General features: G+C 52.3%; 1 protein-coding gene across 1 annotated transcript in view; it reads right to left on the bottom strand.

Moving 5' to 3' along the window:
* The window catches only part of BSN (bassoon presynaptic cytomatrix protein), an 89,879-nt gene that overhangs the window by 38,286 nt on the left and 36,991 nt on the right, over positions 1-14,602 (bottom strand). The window contains exon 2 of the mRNA XM_034997001.1: positions 1,098-1,506. Coding sequence (XP_034852892.1) covers positions 1,098-1,506 — 409 coding nt within the window. The remainder of the gene's footprint in view (positions 1-1,097; positions 1,507-14,602) is intronic.

The following is a 14,602-nucleotide window of genomic DNA, read 5'->3' on the forward strand; positions in this document are numbered from 1 at the left end:
CCCAGACGCAGCCATGCCTCTGCCTGTAGCCAGCCATGCTCCATCCTGCCCAAGGGCAGAGCCCTGGGGGAGGAGCTAGAGACTTCTCCGGGTTATCCCAGAGGAGAGGGGGGAAGCCAGCAAACCTGCTTGGTTCATTTCAGAGGCATGGCCCCAGCTCTACTAGTACACTGGGACACCCAGCCTCCAAGTCACCAAAAAGAGCCTCCAGGGGCTTGGCTGAGCATCCCCCAGCAACCCAAAGCATCCTGAACAAAGCCAGGGTGGAGCTGAGGACCCAGGGTCCTCTGGGGCAAAAGGGAGGCCAATCTCGTGGAAATGGCCCTGCAGTGGCCTCTTAGTGAGAGTAGGACACTGTCACCCATTGTGAATGCTTGGCTCCTAGCCTGGGTCTCTACCCCAAGGTTGTTTCCCTGGGAATGGCTAGTTGCTCTACCACGTCAGGCCCCAGCTAACTGGAATGGAAACCAGAGGAGAAGCTTCCCAGAGCGCAACTGGAAGGCAGTTTCCTGCCCCCCCCAAAACCTTGCTTCCCTCACCAGCACCCCCTTCCAGTGCCCACTGTCAGGGAGAAAGGCCAGCCTGGGGCCAGGCAAATCTGCCTCCCCTCCAGCCTGCAGTTGCTTGTGGCCCTCTCCAGATGAGTATCCATTGAGAAAAGTTGCCCAGAAGCCTGTTTTTGGCCCTTTCTGAGGCCATTTTTCTGGGTCAAACTTGCACTGGGTAAGAAAACATCTTCTCTGCTGGGACTCTGCCCGCGGTTTCAGGAGGTGCAGGAATCCCTCAGGAGATCTGCGACCAGGTCTGTTCTCTGCTACCACATCGTGGAGCCAGGAAGACACACATTCTGGTGGCCAAGGGAAATGACCAGGAAAAGAGAGTTGGGTAAAGAGGGGAAGGGAGGGGCCCTTGGATGGCTCAGTCAGTTAAGTGTCCGACTCGACCTCAGCTCAGGTCTTGATCCCAGGGTTGTGATTTTAAGCCCCGTTATGCTCCATGCTCAGCATGAAGCCTACTTTAAAAAAAAAGGCGGGGGGAAGGGAACCGAGGGAGACATGGGAAGGTAGGTGGGGGGAGCCGGCGCAGAAGGTGGTTACCTGGGTGAGGTGAGGGTTGGGGTTGAACCCACACTGGTTGCAGACCTTGTTGTGACACTGGGTGCAGGTGTTGAAGTTTGGCTGGCTGGGGGTCGACGTGAGGTCCGAGGTCTTACATATGGGACACAGCGTGCTGCTGGGAAGGGGGGCGATCTGGGGGACGGAGTAGGGTGATGTGGGGGTGCTGCCTCTGTCCGGTGACACAGAGGGGGACCGCCCTGATCTCTGCGTCCTGCTGTCTACCTGCAGCGTCCTGCGGGGGCCATCAGCCTCCTGGCCTGCTGGGCCCTGCGCCCTTGTCTCCCGGGGGCTCTCGCGACCGGGAGCAGTAGCAGAAGCCTGCTTCGGGGTTGGGGAAGCTGCTCTCTGGCTACCCGGGGGCTCCTTGGGGTCCAGTCTCCTGGAAACGCTGAAATGACATTGAAAATGACTGCGTTAGAGACACTTCTCAGAGAAGCAGCCTGTAGAGGGCTCTATCAAGTTAGGTGGCCCTGCCAAGCCCCATTCCACCCTCCTCTTCCTGCCCAGTGGCATCTTCTCGGCCACCGTTTGCTGAGCCCTGACAAGCATCTCCCACTCGAACCCTCAGCACCAGGCCACATGGTAGGATCGTGAGTTCCCCTCTTTCGTCCTGATAAAGTGCAGATTCTGATTCAATAAGTCTAGGGTGAGAGCTGCATTTTTAACAACCTCCCTAGACTATGGTCTGCAGACTACATGGTGAGTACCAAGGTTCTAGACCTATACATTAGAAACACCTGGGGTGATTTTTAAATTTCTGACTCTTAGACTATATACCCCAGACAAATGACATCAGAACCTGTGGGGGAAGGACCCTGGTATTCGTATCTTTCCCTCCCCAGGTGATCCCAACATGCAGCTCAAGTTCAGAGCTATTGTCCCCTTCAAAGGCTGACCCCAGACAGCTGGAGATGGGTGGGGGAGGCATCCCAATGACTAGTTAATGCCGTCTCCAGCAGGGACAAAGGAACCTTCTTTCTGGCAGTCCACCACCAGGCCCGATGCTAGAGCAAGTCCACGGAGATGGGTGAGGTGTTACTTTCCGTTAGTGCAAGGCTGGGGCCGGGGGGGATTGGAGTCCTAGGATCCAGCCCTTGAGGAACCACTGAGGGAGGTCCAACGTGCCTGACCCCCCATCTCCATCCCAACCTGGTGCAGCTGGCAGAAGAGCCAGCAGACTTGAGCAGTTCAGTGAGGTAGAAAGTCAAACTGTTAGGCTAAACTCTGTCTCCTTATTTTCCTTTTCCCAATTTTCCTTTTCTAATTTGAAAGAAACTGAGCACAAAAAGCCAAAGGCAATGCTTTGTACTGCTTCCCTGAAATTCTATCCTTGCTTCAGTCTGTATTCATTGGGGTGGATCCTGGCACTCAGCAGGCAGGCTAGACCAGCTGCGATCCACTGTGGAGGCCAGGCCACAGCAGCCTGCGAGGGGCCTGCCCTGGTGCCTTCTGCCCTGGTGCCCCCTGACCTCCTAGGGCCTGACTGACAGGAGGGGCCTCGAAGTTTGCTGCCCCTGGATGAAAGCCCTCTGCTTGCCAACTGGTAGAACCTCTTAGGACAAGCCACTTCAGAGGGGAGACCAGGAGCCCCCCTGGGGAGACCACTCCAAGACAGTCTGCAGCTTTTCCTCCTTTTTGAGGAACAGTGTGTGTGTGTGGTGGGGGGAGGGAGTGCCGCACCCTTGGTCTAACAAAGACTCTTCCAGAAAAAAGAAACACTCTTACGTGTCTATCAAATATTTCTTTCATCAACTAACAACAGCATACACCCATCTATCCAGTCTCACGGACCTGCCACTTTCTTCTTCAGTAGAATCACCAGAGCCTGAGTCTAGCCCCTCTGGGTCACCTTGCCATCAGCTGTGAGGCCCAGGATGTGGTGGCGCAACATCTCTGGGCCACACTTGGAACCTGCGCTCCAGGGCCTTCCCGTAAACTAATCTCTAGGTAAAGAAAGATTCCCACTTGGTTAAGTTCATAGTTCCATCTTTTATTTGAATGATTTGGGGCTGAAATTTATTTATTTACTTACTTACTTTTTTATTTATTTTTAAAGATATTTTTAAATTTATTTTTAAAGATTTCATTTATTTGAGAAAGAGAAAGCATGAGCAGGGGGAGGGGCAGAGGGAGAGGAAGAGAGATAAGCAGACTCCCCACTGACCTTACAGCCTGCCGCGGGGCTTGATCCCAGGAGCCCCGAGATCATAACCTGAGCCGAAGTCATACACTTAAGTGACTGAGCCACCCAGGCATGGGGCTGGAATTGAAAAGCACCTCCTGACTGTATGTTAACTATACTGGAATTAAAATTAAAAACAAAAACAAAAACGCTCCTGAAAGCTAATCAGGAGCTACTGAGAGCTCCTTCCATCACGTGGAGGGGCTGCAGCCTTTTCCCAGCCTGCGCGGGGTCTGCGGAGTCTCCTGAGGAATGTAGCCATCTCTACTGTATGTGAATTGCCTGATACATGACAGGCAATCTTCCGTGTACATGACGGCATTTTAATTCAATGTTGCATCACAGTGTAGTCTTTCTGGGGACAAAATTTCTGTGACAGAGGTCCAGATTCAAGTTAGCTTTCAGCTTAGCTGTAGTGACAGTGAAGAAACAAACAGTGCCTTCTGCCCCCCAGCAAAGTCCGTCCTGCAAGGGCTCCCTGCCAACCCTTCACTTTCCCGACCTCCTGGATGATTCCTCACCCTCTCCCCTTGATCTTCAAGCCTCCAACATGTCTCTCCCTCTCTTCACTGACAACCCACCTGCCGTCTCCCTAAGAAAGGGGGAGCCGCTGGAGGGGGAGGGGCACATCCCCAGCCTCTTGATGTCTATCCCCCAGTATTTGCCCCCACTTCTCACCTTCACAAATCCTCCCCCTTCCTTCATCATCTATCTCCCCTTTCTCCTGGATGACTTCAATTGCCATTCAAACATGCTTCTCCCATCCACAAAAATAACTAACTAACAAACTAACTAACTAACTTTGACCCACTTCCGCCTTTAGCTACCTGTCCATCTCTTTTCTCCTCCCCTCCCCTCCTCTCAACCCAGGCCCACCTGGCTTCTGTACACCCTTCCACAGGAAATGCTCGGGTCACTGTCACCGATGGCCTCCACGTTATCAGTCCCACAGTCACTTCTCAGTTCCTGATCCCACTTCAGCAGCAGCACGTGATAGTGCTGAGTGCTCCCTCCTTCCTGAGATAAGTTCTCCACTTGCCTTCTGGAACACCTCCTCCTCCCTCCTGGCCACACCGGTTTAAACTCTCCCCCAGTCCCAGAACCCCATCCTCACATTGGAGGGACCCGGTCTTCTCTGAGTACACACAATCCTGGGTCTCAGGGCCCACCCAGACTCAAGGCTTAAAATCCCACTACCCAGTGACAACGACCAGACTTCTCCCCTGAGCCCTTCACTGGTCTAAGTGCCAACTCTGCATCCTGACTGAGACATCGCACATATATAGGCATCTCTAACCTGGTGTGTCCAAGCTGAGCTCTCATCTTCCCCTACACATGCACCTCCCAGCCTCCCCTGGGAGCCATCGCTCACCCCTTCTTCTCCCATCTATGTCAATCATCAGTAAATCTTGTTGGCTTCAGAGTCTGACCACTCCCACTGCCTCCACGCTCCACCTCGCTCAGGACACCGTCCTCTCTTTTCAGTTCTGCACAAGCCTGGCTGCTTCCATTCACCCCTCTGTGGTCTTCTCTACACGGCAGCCGGGATAATCCCTTACATACATAAGTCAGCCACTTCCCTCCTCTGTCTAAACCCTCCAACACTTCCTTTCCCTCCCAGAAGAAAAGCCAAAGGCTTTACAATGGCCTCTGAAGCCCCGTGAGATATGGCCCCTTTCCCTCTGGCCTCATCTCCTGCTATTCGCTCCCTCTCCCTCTGCCCCTGCCCCCCCACACTCATGCACACACTCCCTCTCTCTCTCTCTCAAATAAATAAATAAATCTTTTTTTTTTTTAAAGATTTTATTTATTTATTTGAGAGAGAGAATGAGATAGAGAGCATGAGAGGGAGGAGGGTCAGAGGGAGAAGCAGACTCGCTGCCAAGCAGGGAGCCCGATGCGGGACTCGATCCCGGGACTCCAGGATCATGACCTGAGCCGAAGGCAGTCGCTTAACCAACTGAGCCACCCAGGCGCTCAATAAATAAATCTTTAAAAAATGAAATAAAATGAAATAAAATAAAATCAAATTCAGCTCTGGGGCACCCAGCTGGTTCAGTCACAAGAGCAAGTGACTCTTGATCTCAGGGTTGTGAGTTCGAGCCCCACACTAGGTATAGAGATTAATAAAAAATAAATAAATAAAGTGCAGCTTCTGTCCCTCCTGCCTCTTTGTTCTCCATGGCATGAGTACCTTCTGACTCATCACATATGTATTGCCTTTGTGTACCCTCTGTGATCCCCGCATCAGACTGGCAGCTTGCTGTGGGCAGGGCCTGCGTGTGCCATCTCCATAGCTGCATCCCAGAGCCCAGCGCAGCGCCTGGCACACACTGAACACTCAACAGCTGTTTCCTGAATGGATGCGCTGTAGGCACGTCATGACTCCGAACAGCAAAACATGGCCCAAAAGCCTGTTTGAGCTGAGGAAACGAGGCATGCCATGTGACTAGCGTGGCACTTGGCCCTTCCCTGCAGAGAACTGCAGAAATGGCTCCGGAGTCCTCTCTGGCCGCGGGCCACACCCCCAGCCCCACCACACAGCACGCTGTGCTGAGCAGAGCGGGGTGATGCCAACCGAGCCCTTGCCGCGAGCCCCGCAGTGTGCCAGGCTCGTGTCACGTGTTAACTCCCTTACGCCTCACAGCAAAGCCACAGGGTAGGGCCCATTTTGCCCGTTATACAGACAGGGAAACTGCTACCCAGAGAAGTTATGTAACTTGCAAAGCCATTATGATTTATATCAAGGCCAGCGGTCCCTGTCCTTAACCACGGTCCCACTCTGCCACTCCGGGGAGCCTGGTGAGGCTGGAGAGGAGTGGGCAGCACCGCACTTTGGGCTCTGGATTCTTTTTTCCTTTTTTCTGAAGAGCTGTTTAAGTGGAAGAGCCCCAGGAGAAGGTCTCTGACAGTTGGCTCCCCGCTGTAGCCCGGGCCCACAGCACGCCTGGGACTCAGTGGGCACTCAGGAAGCATGTGAGAAGTAAACGGACAGCTGTGTAAGCGGCGAGCTCAGAGTGGGACCGAGTGGGGGCAGCAACATGACTCAGTTGTGACCACTTCACGTGGAGTTTGCCCCGCAACGCCGAGAGACTCACAGAGAAAACCACACTCCTTGATTCACTCGGGAATGCAGTCATTGACAAACACTGGCTGGCCCCTGGCATGGCTGCAGGCCCTCTAATAGGTAATGATCGAATGAACAAACTATGTCTCTTACAACGGAAAGTGGGTCCACAGGTGTTCATTGTATTGTTATCCTTTACCTCTCACACATACTTTATGAGTATTTTTATTCTTTAGAAATACCTATTCGATATTTAGTTGAAATAAATTTCTAAAAAAGTGAATCCGACAGGGATCCAGTCCTCTGGGAGCCTACAGTCTAGAGGGGAGACAGATGTGCAAACAAATCACGGCACGTCACGCCCCACACAGCCCAGGGGAGGGGCGGAAGTCCAACTAGCCTTTTCCGAGAGGTGAAAGGGCAAGGTAGGCAGAGGTGGAAAGTCTCCGAGGCATGACAGAGCACATGACGTGACAGAGGAGCATGACAGAGGAGGGAAGCGGCTGTGTAGGGCAGGCCCGGCTGGTTTAGGTCCCCTGACATCCCCAGCACCTAGAACAGCTCCCAGCAGTCACGTGCTTTGAACCACCTGAACTATGGGAAAGCTTAGAGCTAAAAAGGGGAAAGCCAAGAGAGCGGGGCCTCTAAGGTTTTCCAACAAGAGAGTGCTCTGGGTCTGTGTCAAGGAGACAGTGGAGGCAGGGAAACAGTGAAAATAAGGCACTAGCCCAGGAGACAGTCCATGGGGTGAGAGGGAAGGAAGGCTCAGTGGGGGTATTCTGGCTTGAGGCCCGGGGAGGAGTGGTCCTTTTGATTGAGATGGGGAATTCAGGGAGAAAAGCCAATTGGTGGGTGGGGAATGGGGCATGAAAAAGCAAAATCACAAGGTTGGGTTTGGTTTTGTTGAGGTGGGGAGGTGGGTGCAAGAGACATCCAGAGATGGGTCAGAGCTTGGATTCAATTCAGATAAGTCCAGATATTTTTACTGGGGAGAGTTAAGGGTTCAATTCACAGGCAATCCTGAGGGACAGAGATCACACAGAGAGCAGTGGTCTAGGAAAGGTTCATGGGGAGCACCAACATCTACGGGAGCAGAAGAGATGCCAGAAACAGAGAAGTCAGAGAAAGAACAAAAAGACACAACCCCCCCTCCCCGGGTTGGAGAAGTTCGCAGAGGAGGAACGTTCAATCATGTGCTATGAGGAACCTCTGTGCCTGAAGTCTGCAACACTAGAGAAGGCATGGAAGAAAAGTCTACACGCATGAGGGCCACACCCTGTGACTACCCAGCCCTCGCCCACCCGGACCAACTTGAGAGGGGCTAACTCCCCATCCTGCTGAACACAAGGATCTACCCATGGCAAGGGATCCATGAGATTCATCTGTGAAACATCCCTGGACACAAGTCCCACAGGGACCAGGGTGGTTAGGGTAGCCCTGGGCCTCCTCAGGTGGCCCTCCTTAACAAAGATCACTGGGTGGAGAAGGGAGAGAGGAAGGAAAGGGGGAGGGAGGTGTCCACAAGTAGGACCCAGCCCAGCCCCACAGAAGACCCGGTTTCATGGATCTGGATTATCAGCAGTGAGGCCCCATGAGGCCAACAGTCCTCCCAAAGGCCACTGGGGGCTACGATTCCTTGGCAAGGGTTGGGATAAGAGCAGGTGAGTAAGGAGGGAAGAAGGACTGTGCCATAAAAGCAGAAGAGACACAGGAGGACAAGTAGGTGAGAAGGAGGGAGAACAGGGATATGAAGGAGTGGCTGGAAGCCAAGCAGGGAAGACTAAAAATGGCTTATCTAGGGATAGATATTTTTAAAAGATAGCCAAGAAAGGTAGAGGATGTAAAAATAGCTGGGTTTCTACCAGCTTTCCTCCCTTTCAGCATTAAAGGCTACTGACTGATCAGAAACAAGTCTTGAAGCTGTTTGGCAGGGCTGGAAGGGCCCTCCCGGCCACAGGGGTGCTGTTGGGGAGAAGCACAGAGCCGATTCAGGCAGCCTCGGGCCTCCTGTCCCCGTACCATGACCACTGCTGGGAGAAATGATCCAGACTGCACTGGTCAGAACCGGGCTTGCCTCTATCAGAAATCCCAGGAAAGGCATGAAGCCAACAAGCTCCACTGACCAAAGAGGCTCCAGACACTGGTACGTCCATGAGGACAGGGCCACCAGGGAGAGATGTGGCTGCCCGGGTCCACAGTGGGGAGGCGCCTAGAGCCACTCTGGTAGCTGCACTCAGAGAGGGCTGCTCAGGCTGACCAGATGGAAGGAAGGAAAAGCAAGGAGGCAGGGAGACAGGATGGGCTCCGGAGGGAACACCAGGTGGCATTCTAGAGCACGCCCCCCACCACCTCCAACTGAATATTTAAAAGAGAAATATTTCACACCAATCAAGGATGGTCTTTGTTCACCAGGAGGGGACTGAACGTAAGGAAGCTGTTTTTCTAAGTCAGAGCAGCCGGAAGAGTCCCACAGCTTCAAACAAGGTTTTGATAAATTCATGGCTGACCTTTTTCTAATAGGCAATTATGACCAGATGCTGTGGGAGGACCTTCTCCTTTCAGATCTGTGCCAAAGGACCACTGGGCCACCCAGTGGTCCCTGTGGATTCAGGCACAGAATAATAAGGGTTGCAGAATCTTGGGAAGCAGGGTGCAGGTCCTGGGTCCTGGAGCAACTCTCTCACGAATGGATGGGAGAACTCAGAAAGTTTGAATTTAGAAGAAAATTCCAGTATCCACACAAGAAAACATTTCTTGACCTACCCAGCTTTGAGGCCAGTGGCCTTCTGCCTTTCTGATCATGTGTCCCTATCAATAAAACACATTTGCCTAGGGCGCCTGGGTGGCTCAGTCGTTAAGCGTCTGCCTTCGGCTCGGGTCATGATCCCAGGGTCCTGGGATCGAGTCCCACATCGGGCTCCCTGCTTGGCGGGAGGCCTGCTTCTCCCTCTCCCACTCCCCCTGCTTGTGTTCCTGCTCTCGCTATGTCTCTCTCTGTCAAATAAATAAATAAAATCTTTAAAAAATAAAAAATAAAAAAAAATAAAACACATTTGCCCAGCCCCAACATATGAATGTTTATCCACCAATTATGTGCACATATATTACTGATAAAACACACCTCCCTCAATGGAAAAGTTTGAAAGGATGAAATCGGAAATACGTGTAAATGGAGTTTTCATTCCATCCTCAGTTGGCTGCCTCATCTCCCTCCCCTCCTCGGCGCGTGTGCCCCAGTTTCCTCTGCTGGGGAAATCCTTGATTTCCCAATCTATAAAGGACTCTGTTGGTGGCCCAGACCCCAGATTCTTTCCTGCCCCCAGCCCTGCTCCACTGCAGGTGTACTTAGGTCAGTGTCAGGAACACCCCAGGCCACTGGGGGCTGCCCTCACCACCCTGCCCGGCCACCTATGAACCAAAAGGAGTTTGCTCGGCTGACAGCAACAGCACAGAGGTGAGAGTCTCCATAACACTCGGCTACTGCACTCAGAGCCTTTGATGGGACAAGAAGCCAGGCCCACGGGCGCAGAGCCTCTGAGTGGCTCTCTTGCAGCCCGAGGATGCCCTGCTGGCTGGGAGGGAAGGTACTACGCATAGGCTTCCTGGGTGGTGGTGGTAGGCTGTCACTGCTATAGGCAGAGCTCCCCCAGAGACTGACACCCTCCCCTCCCAACTTCCAACCCCCGGAAGCTGCTGCCCCACCGTGAAGACAAGGTTCCAGGACCCAAAAGACCCCAGAGAATTAGCTCCTCCCCTACAAGTGGGGACAAAGCACCATGCCGGCCTGGTGACAGCCGCCACAGCAGGAGTATTCTTCTGCACTTGGGCATACATATACTCACACCCCTGAGCACAAAGACCCATGTGGAGGTACCCACCACCTCCACTCATCGTTTCCACTTAGAATCGTCTAGCAGTTGGAACTCTTCCTGGGACCAAACAACAAGCCTCAGTTGGTCCCGGGCCAGTCCATCTGGGCTGGCAGAGAACCTGCTTCAGGCAGTGAGCTGTGTCTGCAGGGAGTTTGGGATGATTCGCCAGGTGGGTCAGGGTGGTAGAGAAGGGGGCCCGAGGGACCGGTGGGAGTGTGAGCTACTGCCACCCAGCACAGGCCAGGGGAACTGCCAGCACGAGAGGAGAGACCGCCAGGGCCGGCAGCAAGGGCAGGGTCCGGCAACAGGTGCAAGGAAAGCGGGCCCTGGAGAGCTCGTTCCCCAGCCCCAGGGCCTGTGTGGGTCCAAGCGGTAAGAGCATCTCTCAGAACGCTGTGATTTGGCCCTGCCCTTCTCCAGAATCCAGAACAAGGATGGGTAATAAGGGTAACTTTCCTCTAAAGCTGTTAGTTGGTAGTGACTGCACAGAGAGCTGGGTTTGAGAAAGACCAGTGGAAAGACCGTCGCCATCGGTTAGTAAGGTCTGTTTCGAACCAGGGCCCATAAGCACAAAGGCCATAGAATTGTCATCCATGAGGCAGAACGAAACCAGACCCTTCGACCTGCCTCAGGTGATAGCCAAGCCGCTGGAGTGTCTCCCTGAGAGCTGGGCCAGGGCCACCTGGGGCCAAGTCCATCCCCGTCAGAAAGGGAGCAGCAGATCCATGCAGTGTTCATCTCTGACCTTCCCTTCAGTCCCATTTGCACCTCCAGCTCATGGCTTTCCCAGAGCCATGGGAGCCGTACGTGGGCATCAGGCAGCTGAAGCATCAAATGCCACAGGCTCAGTGTAGCTGAAGGTCTCTTGCACCGTGGTGCTTGTGACAGGCGCTGCGTGGACGGTAGCTTGCCTGAGTGCAAGTGGTGCCAGATGCCGTCCCCCTGGTCTCCGGACTCTGCTGGGGGGTGACTAGTCCTTTGGTCATGGCTTCTCTGCTCAGGTGTTAAGGGGTTTCTCTCTAGAAATGTTCATTCATTCGCTCATTGAACAAGAGTTCATAGGAATCATGTTCCCTAGTTCTTCAATATCTGAGTGTATCTTTGAGGTCGTTAAACTTGACCAGCTTGGCTGGATATAAAATTCTAGGTTCACACTTGCTTCCCCTGAGGACTTTGCAGGTACAGCCCCTCTTTTCTAGCACCGACCACCACTGCGGAGAGCTCTGGGCCAGCCTGATCAGCTCCCCTTATAGGTACATTAACATTTACCTCTGCAGTGCAATAGCTTCTCGTTAGTTCAGTAAGGAGAATGAACAAAGAGACTCTTTAAATTCATCACATTTAACCAGAGGACATTTTACAACCCAAAACAAATACCATTTTTCTCTGGCTTTCCACCTGTGCATATTCTAAGTTTTCTAAAGCATGAACCCCTTTATAAACCTGATTTAAAACCTTAGATTTAGGAGGCGTCTGGCTGGCTCAGTCAGTAGAGTATGTGACTCTTGATCTCAGGGTTGTGAGTTCAAACCCCATGCTGGGTGTAAAAATTACTCAAAAATAAAATCTTTAACAAAAAAAAAAATTTTAAAAAAACACCTTAGATTTCATTCCTAAGAAGAAAAAAAGCACACACACATTCATACACATTTCTGTTTGATTTCAGAAGGTACCAGACCTCCCGAAGCCCACGGGAGCCAAATTCCTCAATGGCTGATCTGGCCCATGACCAGCAGGCCCCAGGCTATCACATTAGCCTGTCACTTGAGCACACTCACATGTCCCCAGTGCAAGCCCTGCCTGAGGCCTGGGAGCTCCTGACCAGCCAGCAGCTTTCCTGCATCCATGCCCACAGGCTCTCCAGAGCGCCAGCTGAACACCTCCTCCAAGCTTCTGGTGTGGAGCCTCCTGGGTCCCTCCCTATGCATGTCCCCCCAACCCCAGTCCCAGTGCTGCCCCCTTTCGAGGCACTGTTCACTGTCTGTCTTTCCGCTTGGACTGAGCACCCCATGAGGGCAGGGGTTCCCGGAATCTAACACGGGTACCATCCCTGTTTGCCAGCTGGAGGAAGCAGAAGTTCTACAGGCTCTCTTAATCAACTGATAAAAAATAAATTGTAATTGGACAAGATTTGTAGGAAATGACCCTGCTAAGGCTTGTAAGTAACTTCGTCTTTTAAGTGAATTGAACAGTCATATTTATACCATTCACGGTTTACAAAGATCTGGTTTAGCCAATTACCACAAATTCCAAGGGGAAGAGATCCAAAGGTTGGGTTTTACTATAGTGCATAAAGGAGCTGGCTTCTTGAGCTAGAAATCAGTAGGAGGGAAGTGTTAATGTTTTCAGTGCCCTGATGCCTTTTTCCCCCACATATTCCACAGACCTGGGAAAGAGCTCATCAGCAGGAGATTCCTGACGGAGCCAGGGGAGGTGGGGGCCTATGCTGGGAGCCAAAAGGGCCAGAAGAGGGAAAAGGAGACAGGCAGGCAGCTAGACTGAAGTCTCCACCCAGAGCTAAGCCCCAGGTCAGCCGCTCCTTGAAGGGCTCTCCTCGTCACCTCCCAGGCTTTCCTGGACCTGACCTGGGACACCAGAGAAGAAAAGGGGCCCAACCTTAGGGACTCATCCCTTTGGGCACCATAAGGACTGAACCCAGGACCCTGACACTTGTCTGGGCAAATCACAGTGCATCCCCACACCAAGACCTACATTATGCACAGCATTTACATTTTAAGGAATTTCCTGGCTTTTCCAGCCCATGATGACTGGGGCACCATTCAAGAGTGCCTCCAGGCCAGCCAGATACCCCCAAGGACTCTCCTACCTGACTCATCTTTCTGAGGGGACACAGGGCCACACAGGCAAATTCTTAGCGCCTTCTCCATAGCCTTTTCAAAAGCTTTGGCCCCAGTGCTGGCCCCTGTTCACAGGCCCCAGTGCTGGCCCTCTGTTCACATTGGCCGACCCTGTCTTTGGAAGTGCCATGGCCCCAAGTGTGGCCCAGGAGTTCTGATCCAGCCCAAGCCATTGAGGTTCCTGCTCCACACCCAGCCCCAGGCTTACAGACACCTGCTGTAGGACCCCACATGGTGACAACTTTGAGCTGTGAAGTGTCCCAGTTTTCCGGCTCAGGGGGAGTGCTCCTAAAGCTAGGAAGCTCTAATCAGGAGTCAGAAGTCATTACATAAAGCTGAGCCAGCTTTTCCCAGCTTCTAGCTCCTGCAAATTCTACTACTATAGCCTTTTACCAAGGGGACCGTGTTGTGCTTGTCAGCTCTCTTCCAAAATCTGCTGAAACCAGAAAGTTGAGATAGTTAAAACCACAAGTCTTTGTGACTGTGGAAGCCACAGGCCCTACTATCCCATGCCAAGCCCAGTAGGGCAGAAGCCAGAAAACTCCACAAGCTCTCGCCCAGTCTTCAGACCCAGGGCAGAGGACTTAGCACTCACCCTGCCCTCGGGGGCTACCAGGACACAGCCTCAGCCCACAAAGATGGCCAAGGGCCTACTTCACACCCAGCCATGCTCCAAGCACAGGAAGACAGGGGCCAACAGTGCAGTTAGCAAGCTAACCCAGTGTCTGCATCATTAATACATGAACTGAGTGAACACCTGCTGTACGTAGGGTGCTCTGCTGGGCCTGGAAGCACCCCAATGCCTGTTCCTCCAGACTTCTAGGGAAACCCTACCTGGCTGAGACTTCTTGACTCCTTCCTCATGGGAAGCTAGTGGTATCCAAAGACTATATCTATTGTGTATCTTGGGAGAGAAAGAAGTACCCAAGTAACGTCTACCCACTCCATGTTAAAAAAAAAAATCTCCCTGTCCAGAAATCAAAACTGCTATTTTTTATTTAAAATTTTTAAAAACTTCTTTACTAGCAATACCTTTCTTGATTTTTATTTTTCCATAAAAAATAAGGAAAAAAGGATCAGTAACCCAAAAAAGGTAAAAGAAAATTATGATTGGGGATCATCTGTGGCCCTCAGTTTCAGCTCTGAGTAAATCCATACAAGGGGTCCCACCCCCACCCATCTCCCAGAACCACCCTGTTGGCACTCACCCTTCTGTCACTTGTCCCCACAGCCCGGGGCACTGTGCTAGCTCTTGGGCAGGGTTATTCTAATGGCTCAAGAATCCCACCTGCGGACAAAGGGCTGACAGCCCTGGCATGGAGCCAGGCAGTGTTTGGCACTAGACAGGACAGGTTATAAAACGAGAAGGAAACCCTCTGAACAATACCACTGGCAATTTCAAATTTGTTACAGATAAAAGAATTCAAAGCAAGTGTTCTCACACATAAAACTCCATGTAGCATACACAAAATAATTAGAACTTAAATGTGCAGGTATGTGTGTGG

The sequence above is a fragment of the Mirounga leonina genome, unplaced genomic scaffold (assembly GCF_011800145.1).
Source record: "Mirounga leonina isolate KUSES-001 unplaced genomic scaffold, KU_Mleo_1.0 Mir_94, whole genome shotgun sequence".
Classification (NCBI taxonomy): domain Eukaryota; kingdom Metazoa; phylum Chordata; class Mammalia; order Carnivora; family Phocidae; genus Mirounga; species Mirounga leonina.